Below are 13,171 nucleotides of genomic sequence, written 5' to 3'. Positions count from 1 at the left end.
GACTTCATGGATAGGTTTGGAGGAGAAGCTGCTGATCTCAGTAGTGCTTAATTTCATTTCTTCTGACTACTTTACTTTTTGTCACATCTCTAGTTAAGTCATGATGCTGATTAGCTATCAATGTTTAACATATGTGAAGCAGGAAAGCAATATAAATGTGTAATATATATATATATATATATATATATATATATATATATATATATATAGATGCAGTTTAAGAAAGGTGGTGTCATGATGTGCTAATCATAAGCTTCTCACTCAAAAGATGATTTGGTTTGTGGTTGTTTTTCTGAGTGAGAGAGAGAGGGGGAAAGAAATGAGGACATCCAAGTTAGAATTAACGAGCTAGCATGAATAAAATCAGTCAATTTATTATGAAAACAATATGCACATAAATACATAATACATATGAGATGGATTAAAAACTTTATGTTATCACAATGGTTAAAGAGATGATAGAAAGTTCTTCAAAAAAATTAGTGACAATATGTACTTAGTTTGTTGAACAATCTAATTGAGTGATTCCATGCCAAGTTAGTACTAAAAAGAAAAACGTAGAAGAAAAAGAAGAAGTTTTTTATACGATGACTTAAGAGGTATTATATTCGCTTATCATTTTTTTTCTTTTCTTTTTGTCAAAAATGCAACATTATTTCCTCACACAGGCGTAAACCTAACAAATTAATAGATACTGATTAGTCTTCCTGTAATTGCAGGAGGAGGAGTTAATATTTTAGTTTAAAACATGTAATAGATAATAAAAAAAGAGCCCAAAACTTTTTTTTTTTTTTTTGATGCTGATTGAGAAAACCATAACCACAAAGTAGCAATTATGCACCATTATTAACCATAACCAAAAGGTAGCTCGTTTGATTAGAAAATCATATCCTATACTATATATTAAAAGATACAGTGGTATTAGTTTGTGCTTTATAAGAGAGTACGTACAGACTCGAACCCATCAAACGCTAAATCCAATTAGGTCCATCAATGCTAGCTCCAATTAATCTCCACACTACCTTCTTCCTTCCTTGCTTTTATCCTCCTAGCTAGTGCTTTATCCCAACCAACACTTTCCCTATGTTAAAATTAAGACCAGTCTTAATTTGAGAGGCAAACTCTCATGTGAATACGAATCCTAAGGCAATAATGCCAAAGAGAAAAATACCCACATCTCATCGGTCTATCCACTTTATCTAATTTAATCCAATCTTTGGGCAATTTGGTTGTGCCTTGTCATGTGTTCTTTACATCAAAACCCAACAGCAGGTCAATGCGATGTTTATCTTTTTCTCTCTCCTCTTCTAGGCCCCAAGAGATTTGGCTAATAGTTGCAGAAATTTTCTTCCTTCCTGCATAAAATAAGAGTCCAGTCCTTCTTCCACCTGTCCCAAGAAAAGAGAGTGTGTCGTTTAATGTTTGTTAAGAGTAATCGAAGCTAAAGTGGCTTTTGATTTTAGATGATTGGTGTCTAAATTGAATTTACCTTGGTGGTGGACTTGAGAGAGTGGTTGAGAAGTAAATGTTACTTGAGATGGATGGGCTAAATTTTGGTTAATGGTCAGGTTGGTTATAGGGTTGGTGGCCGGGGTTTCCTTGTGAACTGAAATGGTCACTTGTTGACTCTGAATTCGATTCACTATTAAGATTGAAAAACAAAGGAAAAGTTTCTTAGGGCATATAGGGCTTGTACCCCTGTACACATCTTCCATTTTGGTTCTAGGTGTTTGCCACCCTTTAAATAATTTTCTTTTTTTTTAAAGAAAAAAAGTTTAATTACATAATTGTATCGGTTACAGTAAGCACAGTTGACATATATGTGACAAAAAATCATATTAAAATTTAGTAATATGAAGCACCGCTCAAAAAGCTAGTTAAATAACATTAAGAATATTAACGAGCAGCTGATTTTAATAGGCAAGTGAGAGATGTCTTTTTTTTTTTACTTATATAAAGCAATGCTTCTCTAAGGGCGAATGAAATTTGTAGAATCGACACCTTTTAAATAATTAATCATATGTTGTTTGGAGCTCTCAAGATAAAATTATCATTTTACATACATTTTTGAGAAATTTATCATTTTAAATATACTATTAGACCAAAAATGATTAATTTAGTCTATAATGTAAGCTGTGGTTTCTTTTGATATCCCTTAAAAATTATAATCTTATTGAGAGATAGAATATTGGCTTATGTAATGGAAAATTTGTTTTTATTTATGACGTAGGATCTCGTGGAGGGAAATTAGAGGTAAGTATTGAATCATTTATATTAGCAGATGTATATGGAAATTTACAGGATATTATTAACCAGTTATAATTAAGTCATCACATCAAGGCTATCAACCTCCACTACTGCCCACATTTAGGAAGCAAGAAATAGATGCCTGCCACTCTAACTTTGGTTTTTGAAAACGAGGGCAGTGGTCAATTTCTCCAAGTGAACAAGATCTCTTCTATGTTTCCCATGAGATATGCTGTTGCTTTCGCTTTGCTCAGTTTCCTTTCGAACGAGTCAATATTAGAGGCAGAGAGCACTACCTTCTTCTTTTTTTTTTTTTAATCTTACAATTAAGGGGTCATATCTTCTCAACTTGCATGGGAAATTTTATCCTTCTCTGAAGCACTAATGCTCCCATTGTGTTATCACAATGTGAAGAAATCCATAACAACTTTGAATCACGAGGTGGCGACCAGGTCACAACCAATGCCTGGACGAGGACCTTTCAACATCCCCTTTAGGTGTTATATATGCATATGTGAATGAAAAGAGCACACTAGGATTCCCATTCCCACAGACCCAAGTCTTAACTTGCGTTCTACTGTTACTTTCCCTTAAAAGTACTTTCCGTGAGTATGGAGAAATTAAGAGGCCAGAGATAGGACAGATGAGTCATGAGATACTCGAGCGCTGTTTACCGCGGCATATAACAACACCAGGCACAGTGGACTTTGTCAATCATAGATTTGAAATCCAATAAACAAATGTGGTGATAGCTAGAGAACGCCAAGCATTGAAATGTTGTAGATGTGACCTAAGAAAGCTATCCAATAAACCCCCAAGTCCGCTCACCGGTATCTTTGTCTCCTATCGTAAGCATCACATCTAGAGGAGCACATCTTTCCCCTTGTGTCTCAACTCCTATAAATAATTAGCTTGGTCTTGATTAGGGATTAATTAAGAGTGTATCCTCTCTTCTGGGTAGCTTATTAAGAGAATTAAGATCGAGAGAGAGAGAGAGCGAGAGGGAGAGAGAGAGAGAGAGAGAGAGATGGGGAGGGCACCATGTTGTGATAAGGCTAACGTGAAGAGGGGGCCATGGTCACCTGAGGAAGATGAAAAGCTCAAGGCGTATATTGAGGAGCATGGGACTGGAAACAATTGGATTGCGTTACCCAAGAAAATTGGTAATTATTAGTTAGTTATCAGCTCTTAACCCAGGCCATTATAAACTTCCAATTCTTTTGTTTCTTCGTTAATATCGGAAACTTTGGGTAATTCTAGGGTTGAAGAGGTGCGGGAAGAGCTGCAGATTGAGATGGCTGAACTATTTGAGGCCAAATATTAGACATGGAGATTTCTCAGAAGAAGAGGACCAGATCATCTGTAGTCTCTACATAAGCATTGGGAGCAGGTACGTAGATCATATATATAGATCATCTTGCACTCTTAATTACTTTTGTCGAATTATTAACACTTCGTTACAACCAAATCCTACGCGTAGGTGGTCAATAATCGCAGCCCAACTGCCAGGAAGAACAGACAATGACATCAAGAACTACTGGAACACGAGGCTAAAGAAGAAGCTATTAGGCAAGCGAGGAGATCAATCATCGCAGCCGCGCCGCCTCGCCGTTAGCCGAGAACGCAGCGAGGAATCAAACGGCCGCAACGAGCCCCCTTTGCAAGTCCTAAGCGCGTCGGCGCTCGAGAGGATGCAACTCCACATGCAGCTCCAGGGCCTCTACATTGACCCCTTCTCCTTCTATAACAGTCCAGCTTTGTGGCCTGAGCTGCACTCCTTAGGGGATAGCATCTTCCAAGGTGCGCAAACCGATGCCACCGCCGGGATGACTGCACCACGACCACCGTCCGATGGCCGCGATGCTATTGTGTCCCCTCAGCAAGCCATGTTTGTAGACAAACATGAGATGATAGATCCCTTGACTCTAGAGTACTGCTCCAAGTTTGGGTTTTCTTCGCCAGGCTCAAGCTTGAGTTCTTCTGACTATGTCGGGCTGCAAGGAGTAGAGCTGCATGACTTGCTGTATGGCAAAAATGCGAGCTTTGGAGCACAAGATCTTGAGCATCAAATGGCCGAGTTTGACAGTAAGTTTAATGAAATTAGCAAAGAAAAGGAGAGTATGAATTGGTGCGGCACCGCCGCCAATGGCTTCAACGAGATATCATCACTAGGGATTCGGGATTCTTCCACCACTCTCCAACCCTATACGGTGCTTCAAGACTACGTACTCGGGTATGAGATATAGGTAGACGTTTACGAATAAAGTTGGGATTTTATACCTCGATACTTAGTCATGAGAGTCTCAAACTGATAGATGCTGTTAATGTATATGTGAATAATAATACGGCATGTATGTTCTTGTCAGTTGTCCATCTAATATAGCTTTTGAATGCTTCTTCATTTATATATCTGGCATGCATTAATTATTTTGATTAATTTGTTATCTTAATGAAGAATCTCAGTACAATGCTGCATAGTGATCTGTGCTATTAAATGCTGATGAACAAAAGAAAGAGAATATTATTTCATATGCAAACTCACTTTCTCTCTCTGGGATAAGAAATCAAGCTACCTTTTTTAATCCGCCTCTTAAGCGGATAAGGAATGCAAATGAGCAGCTTCGGATTTCCCCCCTTCCCTCTTACATGCAGAATTTGATGAAGTGAAATATAATTCTTCTTGCGAAGATACAAAACAACATCTCTTATTCATAGACGAATGGCTGTCTGAGAGAAGCTAATGCACATATTCCATCTAACTTAACATATGCAAACGTTAATATGTCTAGTAGTTTTTCCCTCTTCTCTTTCCCCTTTCTTTAGCCAAGTGACGACTGGTGGCTTTCAGACCGAACATGAGCTAGTGATGGCCCATAACTATTGACCCAAGAAGTTAAATATGGCATGAAAATTTATTGCAACTGGATCGGAGCAACTGTGAGAGCCCAACTTGTTCGTTTTTTTTTTTTGACAAAAGAGAGCCCAACTTGTTAAACCGCAATATTAAATCCAATCATAAATGCCACGCGGATCTAGATGTAATTTAATTAGCGGATACAACTTATTACATATCGGAGGAGGAAGAACAACAGCCTCTGAGGGAAGGTTGTGTGGATTATTAATTTCCACACACAAACTTCACCAACTTGTTTAAATTCTCGTCCAAGCTTCCACCAACTCCAACGGCACGTTCGGCCTTGGCCTTGAGCTCCCTCGCCCTCTCCCTCATACTTTTCCCCTCCTCCCTACGCAAAACCAAATCCAAAGCCGCGACCATGCCTTCCTCGCTCAGGGCCCCACCGTCCACGACCAACCCAATCCGCCAAATTTCCGAAACTGCCCTCGCGTTCATGAGCTGGTCCCCGAAGAAGGGCCTGCACACCATCGGCACCGCGCCCGTGATGCTCTCCACCACCGAATTCCAACCGCAGTGGCTCACGAACGCACCGACCGCCACGTGCCCGAGCACCTCCATCTGCGGGGCCCATCCGACCACGAGACCTCTGCCTCTTGTCCGGCCCAAGAAGCCCTGAGGGAGGAGTTCTTGGGCCTTGCCACGTAGGGACCACAGGAAGGGTGACCCACTCGCTTCCAAGCCATTGGCGAGACTGGTTAACTCGTGGGGAGGTGGGGTCATGACGGTGCCGAAGCTGACGTAGGCGACGGTTGATGGGCCGTGACGGTCGAGCCAGGAGAGGCAGTTCTCCGGGTCGAGAATGGGCTGGGAGTTTGGGCTGGGCTGAGGGAGGAGGTGGATTGGGCCGAGGGGGAGGTAGTTGCCGAAATGGGCGGCGAGGTAAGCGTCGGTTAGTGGGAAGAGGCCATGGAACGCGTTGACGACGATAGCGGCGGAGTTGGGCAGGTGATGGGACATGCGATGGAGGAGGAGGGAGATGGGGGAGTCGACGTTGCCGGAGACGATGCCATCTGGGAGGTCGCGTATGAAGTAGTCGGCGAGGCCGGGGACGAAGGCGACGCGATCGTCGCAGACGCCAACGTTTTGTCGGATGAGATCGGTGTTGAGATGGGCCGAGAGCGAGTGCGGTCCAGCCGTCCAAACCGGGACCCACGGCACACCCATCTCCGCCGCCACCTCCGCCGCCATCCACAGGAAGGCATCAGTTACTAAGCAAGTAACCGGCGCCTCCGATGCCGCCTCCACCGACTTCACCCCTTCCCGTACGCCCCCCGCAGCTGCCGCATCTATGAACGCCCGCATTTCCCCCTCGCCCGGAGCTGCCCCCTGGCCGGCCGGCATAGTGGCGAGGCGGAAGTTGCTGGGGATATCGGCGGTGCGCCGGAGGGAGGAGAGTGAGCTCTCGGTGCTGAGGAAGGAGAAAGTGGTGCTCGGAGCAGCGGCGGCGAGCCGGCGAGCCAAGGCTAGGAGTGGCGCTGCGTGGGTGCCGAAGGGGAAGGCGGCGAGAACCACGTGTGACAGCGGAGCGGCGCGGCGATCGTTGTCGGCAACCATTGGTAAACAGTTTTAGGAGATGGATATTTTGGAACTTGGAAGGGGTGAGAGTTTGGTATCTGAGACTGCCACATATGTATATAGAATAGCTGAATAGAGGACAGGAGAGAGACGTACGACTGATAAATGCCGTAACGTGAGGTAGAGCGAGAAAAATTAAGCGATAGGTCAAACGTCACGTTGATCATCACATCTTACAAAAGTATATATATATATATATATATAAAACAGTGTTTAGACATTTAGTGCAGTGCAGACTGCACGGCAAGTGGCACGACTTAACAAAGATTTTGGCTGTCAAAATAATCAAGCCTGCTGCTAATATTTTAGATGAGACTAACTTAATTAATTAGATTATATTTAAAATTAATTTTAGGTCTAGCTCTGTTCGAACAAAAATAGGCTCAATCAAGCCTGATTATATATTTAAATATTATATAATAAATCATTTTTATTTTTGTTATATGTTTAAATTTAATTTTATTAAGTGTAGGTCATTTTAATATTCAATTCAAAGCTTGATTCGATTCAAACTTAAATTACACTTGATTTGAAAATAGTTTTGGATTTGTCTATCAAGCTGCTGGAGTTTGTGGAATTGAATGTAATTAATTTTAACTTAATATTTTAAATTAGGCGAATAATTTCGATCCAAAATTGAACCGAAAAAGATCGAGATGCAAAAGCTCATGCCAAGAGAGTAGTGCTCCCTTGGTGCAAAATGAGACCGCTTGGTTCAATTTTAGCCGCAAATATATATATATATATATTGTTTGGTGGAAAGTAGTTATACCGCAATTATGTTTGCGGTGCCTTCCGTTGATCAATGTAGTTGTTATTAAAGATGGTTTGGTTATTAATATAGTTGTTGTTTTTTTGAGCCAGATTATTGTTTTTTAAGTCTCTGGCTTTTTAATGAAGGTTCCTTTAATTAAAAAGAAGAAGATGGTTGCATGATATTACTACCACCGACGATCTGTTAAACTTTGGACTCTTTTTTATTCCCCTCGCTAAGAGAGTTATCCTTCGCCGCTGCTCCTCTCCCCTTTTCTCTCTTCCTCTCTCTCATCTTTTCTCTTTCTCTTTAGTCCTCCTTTCTCTTATGTTACCATCCATCTCATATCTTTTCTCTTAGCGCCTCCGATGACTGTGGTCGATGTCAGGCTGAGTATCGTCGTAGTCGCCTGATCCCCTCCTCGGCCTCTACATCGTCAAGGTTTGAGCTAAGGGTTATAAATCTTGCTGTCTTGTTCTCTACTCGTCCGCTTCAACCGCTGGTCCCGTTCTCGACTAAATCGCTCCTCGCTATCTCCATCGTCGTGCCTCACCTTGCCTCGTCTTTCATCATCACACCTCGCTTCTTCTCAGCCTCCGTCGCTGGCCCTCATCTTGACTCACCTAGTTTTCAACTCTGTCGGTGCTAGGATCTGCCCTGCCTCGTCCTATTTTGGGCCAAATTTTTTTTTCTAAGAATCAAATATCTGTGTGGATGTAATAGCTAGATATTTGCTTTCCCTTTTACTATTTGTTTCCTTCCTCTCATTTTTGTTTGCTCATTCTATTCTTAGATTCACAAGTCTATTCAAATAGAGTCTTCAGATGTTTTGTTAAATTCATCGTACTCTGTCACTGGCGTGCATATATCCCTATCTAAAGCTTGCTCCTTAGCTGGGCACTTAGCTTCTCAATGCTCATGTTGTTCTACCTATAGGGATATCGATTGGCCAAACGAGAGGCTTGCTTCTAAACCGTTGCTCTATCTCCTCTGTTTTTATTGTACTTGAGTATTTGTTTTAACTACTGCTCGGCCAATAGTGTAGCCAAGTGTGAAGCTTGTTCTTAGGGTTCTTGCTCTATTTTTTCTTTTATTTTTGTATTAAATTATAATCGATTGATTAAAATGAGTGATATTATCTACAAACTTTCTTTCATATATATATATATATATAGTTGTTGGATTAAACCTTTGGTCATTCAAAGTCCTATGAATTAATTAATTTTTCTTTCTCCTCTTTTAGACACTTTTAATTTGTAATCCATTGTCTCGTTCTTCTAGAAGCCAACATTGATGTCAGTGTTTGTTGGAGAGTTGCGGAAATCTATATACCTAACATTGAGTCACGTGATAATCGTGTGCTTGATCAAGCTAACAATAGGGGAGGTGTGGTCTTATGACTATGTTTTATTTTTTATCATATTAGATTAGTCATAAGAAGTAAGGCTAAAAGGAGGGAAAAATGAATCTGATATTCAAGGAATAATTATAGGGGAATAAGATGGGGATTGAGAATTCATGTAGCCGAATTTTGTGAGAATCTATTTAGATATATTAATATATCGATTTGTTGGGCTAACGGGCATAAATAATGGCTTAGCACAAAGGGTTTAGGGTTTAGTGCAAATTCCATTTGGTCGCAATGATTCTTACTGTCTTTTCGATTTATTTCATCTAATATGTATATGTATTTATATGTGTATGTGCTTGTGGGTATGTGGATGTAAACATAGGATCGATCACTCCTAAATTTTCTTTGACCTCTACCTTCTCGTTGGCTTTTGTTACTTTTTATTTATTTATTTTGGTTGTGTTGTTTGGTTGCGTATATCTGTGTGTGACGAGTGTTCTAGTGGTCTAATTGTAGCCACTGACTTTAGGCTAATGTTGTACCCCCTCCATCTTTTGTTATGCATGAGAGTTAGTTTTGATAATTTATATCATTGTTATCTAGTATGTTTCTCAGCCAAACATGGGGTTTGTGTAGAGTTATCCGTAGGCCCGGCCTAACTTGAGCCAAGATAATGAGTGGCATGAGCTAAGCTTTTACCCACTCAGCTCAGTCTGGCCCGAAAACTCAACCCACTAAGCCCTCTCGTAGTCCAACCCGTTATGCATGTTTATTTTCATTATTTTTTAGTCTCATATTGGATATTTAGTAAACTAGTATAAGTATAGTCCTATGAAATAAAACTATAATAACTTAGAAATTATAAAAATAAAATAATGTTATTAAAATCATAATAATTAGATAATAAGTGATGAACTAATTATAATAGTAAAATACTAGTGATGTTATAATATCTCATTAGTTTAAGATTAATTTAAACTAAAATTTAATAACATATAGAAATAGAGAATCATATTTAGATTTGAACTCTGTCGAGTCAAATTTAAATTATTTAGTATTAAATAATATTTAAGAGAAAAAAATTTTAACGAAAGAAAAGAACGTACAACTCAAAAGTTAGGCACTTGTAATTTAATATTGTTGACTAATATATTTTTTTAGGTAATATGGTTTTGAAACATGTACTTAATATGAAAATTAGTTATTACAGTCATTAGATTAAAATTATAAATTTTAGAGTGAAGTATTTACCTTTTTTTAGTTAAAATTTTTTATCTCTCCTCGTTAGAGTGTTATAGTCGTCTGATTAAGATTATAAATTTTTGGGCGGATATTAAACTATTTTACTTTTTTTTTTGGTTTTAAAGTCTCTCCACTTCCTCCCCCTTTCTCTGTGGTCTCCATCTCTCTCTTCTCTCTGCTCCTACATTTTTTTGTTCTTCCCTCTCAGCCGGCATATCCCAAACCGACATCTCTCTCTGTATATATATATTTCCCTCATCTCTCTCTCTCTCTCTCTCTCTCTCTCTCTCTCTCTCTCTCTCTCTGGTTGTCCTCCAAACCCAACGCGAAATAGCCACCACCGCAACCCCCACTACGCCGGCAACCTCGCCAGGCCAAGCTGTACCTTCTCCTCCTCTCCACCACTCTCCTCTCTCTTCTCTCCCCCCCTCTCATCTCTCTCTCTTCCACCCTTTTTCCATCTCACCACCGTCACACCCAACTCCGATGACCACGCCACCACCATCTCCACCCTCTCCACTGAAAAAACTCACTGTACCAATATAGCACCGTCACCTTCCTCTCCCTCCGACAACCACGCCATTACCACGACGCCACCGCCACATTTCCCTCACTTTCAATCCCCAACAACGGCAATGTCGCTCCTCTGACCGCCACCTCTCACCTCCCTTCCCCCATCCTCTCTCTCTCTCTCTCTCTCTCTCTCTCTCTCTCTCTCTCTCTCTCTCTCTCTCTCTCTCTCTCTCTCTCTCTCTCTCTCTCTCTCATATGGTTTCCCCTTACCCATGCCAAAACCGAGCCACCGCCACTACCACCTCCCTTCTCTCTTTTTCTCTCTCTTCCTCCCACTATTTCCCTCGTTCTATCCCTCGCTCTGGTTTGATTCCCCACCGAAAATAGTGCTGTGTCAAGGCCCAGAGCTGGTTCATATCCCCTCTCTAGCCCAGTTATCCATAGTGCTAAGCCTCGGCCCAGCTTTGTTTCACAGCTCAACTGGGCCAGGCCCAGCCCAGCATGGTAATATATCTTTTATTTATTTTGCTATTTTATTTTATCTTGATTTATTTCCTGCTCCAGTAATTTAGTAATTAGTTAATTCTAATTTTTGTAATTGAGTATGAAATAATATCTGGCTTACTAAATAGAAATATTACCATGAACGTTAAAGTAATTAAGTATTTTATTTGAGTAATTAATCACCATATGATGATGTAAATTATTTTCACATACATATGAATAATACATAGGAATTATGTGTACATTATTGGAATTATATATTTGTTATAAATAGATATACATATAGCTAGGCTTATTAAAATAGAAAATTGAATAAGAATATATATATATCTAGAACCATTATGCTTAGTCCGATAAAATATAATATTTTTAAAATTCGACATGTTGCTAGGCCCATTCGACCTAGGACTGATATCCATGGGTTAGTGGACTGTAACAGGCTATAGCATTCTAGCCCAAGCTGACTCCGATCTAAGTTATTGATGAGCCGAGCCGTAAATAAATATTTAAGTTCGATCGGTCTAACGGCCCAAACCCAAGTCGATGATCACCTCTGGGTTTAAGTCTCCATGGTTGTAACCTATATCCCGATTTTTTTTAATATCAATTTGTTATCGAGCTGACGATAATAGTATCAATCTCTAGACTTTCATAAAAAATAATAAAAAAATATATAACAAAGATATTTTATAAAAATGCTAAACAATTTCAGTTACAAATATACGTGATCATTTGCTTTCAGTAGGGCCGCTCCCCGACATAATTCCCGGGCGGATCATAATTGCAACTCATGAACACGTCCCCATCGTCACACACGACTCGCGCACACCCAACCTTCCTCGTGCTCTTCCACACGATCTGGGTGTAGTGGCCGCACATCCGGCCCGGCGCACACGAGTTGGAGTCGTACGAGTAGTCCTTCTCCTCCCCGGCCCACGCACCAACCGCGTCTCTGGGCCTCCACCCCGCTCCGCTGCCCCAGAAGACGTTCTCCCCCAGCTCGAACCCATTCTTGGGAAACGAGTGCTCCAGCAGGCAATCTCCTCGCCTCTTCTCCGCCCACCACCTCGCGTGCGCCTCCAGGTTCGAATCCCAGAGGAATGGGAGCTCCAAATGGGCCGCTCGCACCAAGTTGTGGGCGTAGAGGAATTCTAAGGACTCCGCCCAGCAGCCCAAGCAGAGGGATTTGGAGATGTTGTGGATGGCCCTCTTGTGGGATCGTGTCAAGGGGATTGCAGAAGAATGTGATGTGAATGAGAGCTCCAGGAGGAGGAGGAGGAGGAGGAGGAGAAGGAGGAGAGGAAGCAGAGGTTTCATGGCTGTGAACTAGTGATGGAGGTTTGATGTAGTGAGATGCGCCATAAATAGTAAGTGAGCTGGGGGGAGGTAACTCCTCCTCGTGACAATGGAGGTGGTGGGCTAGGCAGCCCCGTGAGTGCTGGTGGGTGGCCCTGTTTGTCTTGTTCTCTTAAATTTCTTAAGCAAAGGAGGATTCTATTTGTAAGGAGGTAATGCACATATCATGGCATCCTTATGCCCCAGGATGACGCCAACATTAAGAGTGCATGTTTATAAATTGTTTGTTAAGTGTTTACAAGCATAGCATTACTCATTTGCAAAATTTTGCATGTGTCTGTCTAGGGATGTGTAACTTTTAACAAAAGGTATACGGATTGCATTCAGAGATAATTGACATATAGAGTTGTTCCAGGTCCCTCCCAATTTTATTTATTTTTGGCCAAACTAAACTTACATGTCCGATTCATTTCATATGTTTGGTAAGTAGAGGCAAGTGGGCATAGGACCGCATCGGACCAAATTAAGGGACCATCCATTATTTGGTTACAACTTGGGATAGGGTCGACTAGTGCTTCGCGATTCAGATATCATGGACCCATATCTAGGTGCTTTACAAATTACAATGCACCTTGTGATAAGGCATGTCTGGATTAACTTATTCAAATAAAGGGTTTTTGGCATGCATACGCCTTCCAAATTTTTATTTATTTATATCTATAACCTTCTTAATGATTTAATATGCACAGAGACCTGATATTTATGTCTTAAC

The 13,171-nt window shown here is 40.9% G+C and overlaps 3 protein-coding genes across 3 annotated transcripts; 1 reads left to right on the top strand and 2 right to left on the bottom strand.

The window, feature by feature from the left end:
- The first annotated feature begins 3,085 nt into the window (after window positions 1–3,085).
- Window positions 3,086–4,654, top strand: LOC140798559 (transcription factor MYB36-like). Its single transcript, XM_073152430.1, has 3 exons — window positions 3,086–3,410; window positions 3,508–3,637; window positions 3,728–4,654. The coding sequence occupies exons 1-3, from the start codon at window positions 3,275–3,277 to the stop codon at window positions 4,491–4,493; spliced, it is 1,032 nt and encodes a 343-aa protein (XP_073008531.1). The 5' UTR covers window positions 3,086–3,274; the 3' UTR covers window positions 4,494–4,654.
- Window positions 4,655–5,197: 543 nt separating this feature from the next.
- LOC140791804 (anthocyanidin 3-O-glucosyltransferase 7-like) lies at window positions 5,198–7,007 on the bottom strand. The gene has a single exon (XM_073142465.1). The coding sequence runs from the start codon at window positions 6,716–6,718 to the stop codon at window positions 5,366–5,368; it is 1,353 nt and encodes a 450-aa protein (XP_072998566.1). The 5' UTR covers window positions 6,719–7,007; the 3' UTR covers window positions 5,198–5,365.
- Window positions 7,008–11,807: 4,800 nt separating this feature from the next.
- Window positions 11,808–12,596, bottom strand: LOC140797704 (pathogenesis-related protein PR-1). The gene has a single exon (XM_073151338.1). The coding sequence runs from the start codon at window positions 12,418–12,420 to the stop codon at window positions 11,842–11,844; it is 579 nt and encodes a 192-aa protein (XP_073007439.1). The 5' UTR covers window positions 12,421–12,596; the 3' UTR covers window positions 11,808–11,841.
- Window positions 12,597–13,171: the final 575 nt, after the last annotated feature.

Source organism: Typha latifolia, chromosome 1 (genome assembly GCF_019914945.1).
Source record: "Typha latifolia isolate L0001 chromosome 1, TyphaL0001v2, whole genome shotgun sequence".
Taxonomy (NCBI): domain Eukaryota; kingdom Viridiplantae; phylum Streptophyta; class Magnoliopsida; order Poales; family Typhaceae; genus Typha; species Typha latifolia.
Note: the sequence above shows the minus strand (reverse complement) of the source record. Positions and strands in the feature narration are given on the sequence as shown.

Coding starts and splice junctions, on each gene's coding strand:
- LOC140791804 (XM_073142465.1), bottom strand. CDS start 6,718: ATGGTTGCCGACAACGATCGCCGCGCCGCTCCGCTGTCACACGTGGTT.
- LOC140797704 (XM_073151338.1), bottom strand. CDS start 12,420: ATGAAACCTCTGCTTCCTCTCCTCCTTCTCCTCCTCCTCCTCCTCCTC.
- LOC140798559 (XM_073152430.1), top strand. CDS start 3,275: ATGGGGAGGGCACCATGTTGTGATAAGGCTAACGTGAAGAGGGGGCCA. Junction 3,411..3,507: donor TGCGTTACCCAAGAAAATTG/GTAATTATTAGT, acceptor GGGTAATTCTAG/GGTTGAAGAGGTGCGGGAAG. Junction 3,638..3,727: donor TACATAAGCATTGGGAGCAG/GTACGTAGATCA, acceptor TCCTACGCGTAG/GTGGTCAATAATCGCAGCCC.